Genomic DNA, 1,680 nt, shown 5'->3' with positions numbered 1-1,680 from the left:
CCACCACCTGGCCCCCCATCCCCAAGGGTTCTGACCAACGGAGCCCCACCTGCTCCTCATGCACCGTCTGGGGGCCCAGGAGCCTCACCCGGAACAAACTTGCCCACAAGCCTTGTTTGTATCTTAAATACAAACCCGCAACGGATGGCCCCGGGGGAGGAGCCGACAGGGTCACTGGTCGCTCTTTTTTTTTTTTTTTAATATTTTTTTTTAGTCTTTTTCCATTTTTTGCAGTCGGCGCCCTGAGCCCACGTGGCCGAATCTCGGGGTGTCTTACGTGAGATCCCCCCTACCCCCCAGCTGACTTACCTCCAGATTATATTTTCCTTCGGCTAATGTCAAAATTGGTTCGGTTACTTGATCAATATTTGGGCAATGGGATGTGGGGGAGGGGCAGCCAGGACCGTTAGCTGGGAGGGGGCCCAGGGTACCCAGGGAAGCGGGCCTCCGGGATGGCAAAGCGAAGAGGCCAATGGTTCTTCCTGAACAGGGTGAGGACTCGGGTCCGGTGTGGGGACCCCCCAAAGCCACAGAGCAATTCACCGGCACCCATGCACCCCTCCCCTCCTCTCCTGCTCTCTGCTTTCCTTTCAGGACGCGCACTCATTCTATGGGTAAGGCTGTGCCAGGGATTCTAGCAATCGGTCCTTCCAGCACTCATTCTATAAACAAGCGGGGAGGAGACACCCTGGGGGAGGGCACGCGGCTCTCACACCCCCTGTCACCCTGGGGGTGGTGTCCCCGTCCTCGCCCCCCGGGACCTGCGCCCGCACCCACCTGCCCAGAGAGGTCGCACTCCTGGTCGAAGTCCATGTACTCATCCTCCTTGCTGTACATGCCCAGCCCGATCTTGAGCGGCTTCTGGTTCTCGTCCAGCCGGAACTTCAGTTTGCACAGGCTGTCGAAGAGCTTGGCCAGGTGGCGGCTCACCTGGGCGGGTGGGGGTGGGGGGGACATGGGGGGTCACGCAGCCCACGGTCCTCGGCGGTTGGGAGCACCTTTCTTTGGTGTTGGTGTTTACTCCCCATTCCCTGGCCAACGTTCACTCAACTCGCTCAGGGGACAGCAGAGCTGCTCCGGGCAGGGGCCTGGGGCAGGGGCCTGGGGCCAGGGCCTGGGGCCGGGGCCTGGGGCAGACGCAGGGTCTGTCCCGAGATTTCTCTTCCCTGAGAAGCTCTGGCCCAGCCACGAGGACTGTTTCCCTGTCACACGCTCAGACCTGACATCTGGGGCCACCACCCTGTGTCTCCCTCCGGGGTGCGTCCCACAGCTTAACGGCTAAAATAAAATACAGGGGTGGGCAAAAGGAGGGTTACACCGTGAGTGTCCGGGACACAGGACTTATTCTTGTGCTTATACAAACTACTGTGGCCCCGCCTCTGCTGTCCCCCATCTAGTGGCTCCCCCACCCCCCTTTCAGAAGAGCCTGGGCAACCTTTCCTTCCCTCCCGGGACCCGGGCTTTATTGGGGGAGAGGGGTGGTGGGGAGGCCACCTAGCGAGTGAGCATCTCAGAAAAGAGTCTCGCTCGGCTCCCGGCATCCAACCCACTTTCCGGATGAGGAAATCGAGGCCCAGGAGGTAAAAGGCAGGGTCCACAGCGAGTCTCCGGTCTTGGTGCCACGGCCGGGCCCCGGGCGGTTTCTGGAGTGGCCGGCCTGGCGGAGGGGAGGCAGGGACA

General features: G+C 61.1%; 1 protein-coding gene across 1 annotated transcript in view; it reads right to left on the bottom strand.

Moving 5' to 3' along the window:
- DNAH17 (dynein, axonemal, heavy chain 17) overlaps positions 1 to 1,680 on the bottom strand; it is a 76,281-nt gene that overhangs the window by 43,789 nt on the left and 30,812 nt on the right. The window contains 2 exon segments of the mRNA XM_014531725.1: positions 778 to 930; positions 1,551 to 1,657. Of these exon segments, the coding sequence (XP_014387211.1) occupies positions 778 to 930; positions 1,551 to 1,657 (260 nt within the window).

The sequence above is a fragment of the Myotis brandtii genome, unplaced genomic scaffold (assembly GCF_000412655.1).
Source record: "Myotis brandtii unplaced genomic scaffold, ASM41265v1 scaffold825, whole genome shotgun sequence".
NCBI lineage: Eukaryota > Metazoa > Chordata > Mammalia > Chiroptera > Vespertilionidae > Myotis > Myotis brandtii.
Note: the sequence above shows the minus strand (reverse complement) of the source record. Positions and strands in the feature narration are given on the sequence as shown.